Source organism: Eimeria mitis, genomic scaffold, assembly GCF_000499745.2.
Source record: "Eimeria mitis Houghton genomic scaffold, Emh_scaff5439, whole genome shotgun sequence".
Classification (NCBI taxonomy): domain Eukaryota; phylum Apicomplexa; class Conoidasida; order Eucoccidiorida; family Eimeriidae; genus Eimeria; species Eimeria mitis.
This window is the reverse complement of record NW_013573712.1, coordinates 1,095-3,432: the sequence shown is the minus strand read 5'-3', so window position 1 is coordinate 3,432 and position 2,338 is coordinate 1,095. Positions and strand designations below refer to the sequence as shown.

The 2,338-nt window shown below is 45.3% G+C and overlaps 1 protein-coding gene across 1 annotated transcript; it reads left to right on the top strand.

Moving 5' to 3' along the window:
- Window positions 1-255: 255 nt before the first annotated feature.
- EMH_0082050 (uncharacterized protein) lies at window positions 256-1,359 on the top strand (the record flags this gene model as incomplete). The annotated part of the gene is made up of 2 exons (XM_013500466.1): window positions 256-258; window positions 820-1,359. 2 exons carry the CDS (start codon window positions 256-258, stop codon window positions 1,357-1,359), a joined length of 543 nt encoding a protein of 180 aa, XP_013355920.1.
- Window positions 1,360-2,338: the final 979 nt, after the last annotated feature.

Sequence of the window (2,338 nt, the reverse complement as noted above, 5' to 3'; positions counted from 1 at the left end):
AAACCCTAAACCCCGAACCCTAAACCCTAAACCCTAAACCCTCAGCTAGCTGTGAGGGGGGGGGGTCTGTTACTCCTCCATCTATTGGCTTGGGGGGGAGACATACAGCTGCTGTTGCTGCTGCTGCTGCTGCTGCTGTTGCTGCAGGTGTTCGTGTTGCTGCTCTCCTGTTCTTGCTGCTGCTGCTGCTGCTGCTGCTGCTGCTGCTGCTGCTGGTGTTGCTGCTGCTGCTGCTGGTGTTGCTGCAGCAGAAGCATGGTTTGTGTGCATGTATACACTCATTAAACAATACCATCAGTATTTTTATTTTATTTATAAAATAAATTATTTTATTTTATTTTATTTATATAAATGAATATACACACAGAGCTGAGGTGTATGTACACCCCAGGCTCGAGGCACCGCAGCAGCAAACGCTTATTTTTTTTGTTTCTTTTTCTTATAAACCCCAAAAAAAAATAAATTAAATTATTTTTTTTAATTATATTAAGGGTTTAGGGTTTAGGGTTTAGGGTTTAGGGTTTAAGGCTCCATAACTGGGGGCCCCTCCTGCTGCTGCTGCTGCTGCTGCTGCTGCTGCTGCTGCTGGGGGCCCTCGATGAGCAGCAACAGCTGCTGCAGCAGGATTCGTGTTTCTTTTTGTTTATACTTTTTTATTTTTTTTTTGTTTTTTATTTTTATTATATTGTAGATAATAAATATATTTATAAATAGGGGGGTTTATTAAGTACACACACACACACACACCAGTCGGCTGCGGTGGCTCCTGCTGCTGCTGCTGCTGCTGCTGCTGCTGCTGCTGCTGCTGCTGCTCCTCAGCAACAACAAGCTAGAGAGCAGCAAGACCTGCTGCTGCTGCTGCAGCAGCAGCAGCAGCAGGAGCAGCAGCAGCAGCAGAGTTTACGCTACACCGGAGACGAGCTTCTTAGAGCAGCAGCAAAGGCACAAGCGGAAACAGCAGCAGCAGCAGCAGCAGCAACAGCAGCAGCAGCAGCAGCAGCAGCAGCAGCAGCAGCAGCAGCAACACCATCACCAGTAGCAGCAGCAGCAACATCACAAACAATCGAAGCAGCATCAGTCTCAGCAGCATCACCGATCGCAGCAGCAGCAGCAGCAGCAGCAGCAGCAGCAGAACCAGCAGCAGCAGCAGCAGCAGCAGCAAAACCACCACCACCACCAGCATCACCGATCGCAGCAGCAGCAGCAGCAGCAGCAGCAGAAGCAGCAGCAGCAGCAGCAGAACCACCAGCAGCAGCAGCAGCAGCAGCAGAACCACGACGACCACCACCCCCACCACAACCACCACCAGCAGCAGTAGCAGCAGCAGCAGCAGCAGCAGCAGCAGGATGGATGGGGTGAGGGGTGTGAGCTGCAGCAGCAGCCTAGGAGACCACCTGCTGCTGCAGCTGCTGCTGCGCAGCTACGAGGGTTTGCTTGCTGCTGCTGTCTCCTCTCCCTTTGGCTGTCTGCTGCTGCTGCCGCAGCAGCAGCAACTCAAACACTTTCATATTGATCAGGTATAAACCCTAAACCCTAAACCCTAAACCCTAAACCCTAAACCCTAAACCCTAAACCCTAGAGTTAAACGCTTTCATATTGATCAGGTATAAACCCTAAACCCTAAACCCTAAACTCTAAAACCCTAAACCCTAAACCCTAATGGTATCCATAAACCCTAAACCCTAAACCCTCATCTGTCTCTATATCTGTATTTTTTCTTTCTCTCTCTGTCTCTTTTTTATTTTATTATTTTTATATTTTTTGGTGTTTGTAGATACTTATATATTTCAGGGTACAGCATATCTGTCTCTTTCTTTTTTTTTTTTTTTTGTCTGTCTCCCCTCTGTCTCTTCTCTCTCTCTCTGTTTCTTTTTTATTTCTCTTTGTCTCTTCTCTCTCTCTCTCTCTTTCTCTGTCTCCTTTTTCTTTCTCTCTCTCTCTGTCTCCTCTTTCTTTCTGTTTATCTCTCTCTCTGTCTCTTCTTTCTTTTTATTTATCTCTTCTCTCTCTCTGTCTCTGTCTCTCTTTCTTTTTATTTATTTATTATTTTTAGGTGTGTATACAGACTCACCTGTTTAAAGGGACAGCATATCTGTCTCTTTTCTTTCTCTTTCTCTTTCTGTCTCCTTTTTATCTCTCTCTCCCTCTCTGTCTCTTCTCTCTTTCTCTTTCTTTCTCTCTCTGTCTCTTCTTTCTTTTTTTATTTCTTCTCTCTCTCTGTCTCTTTTTATTTATTTATTATTTTTAGGTGTTTATAAAGACTCACTTGTGTAAAGGTACAGCACATCTGTCTCTTTTTTTTCTCTTTCTCTGTCTCCTTTTTTTTCTCTCTCTTTTC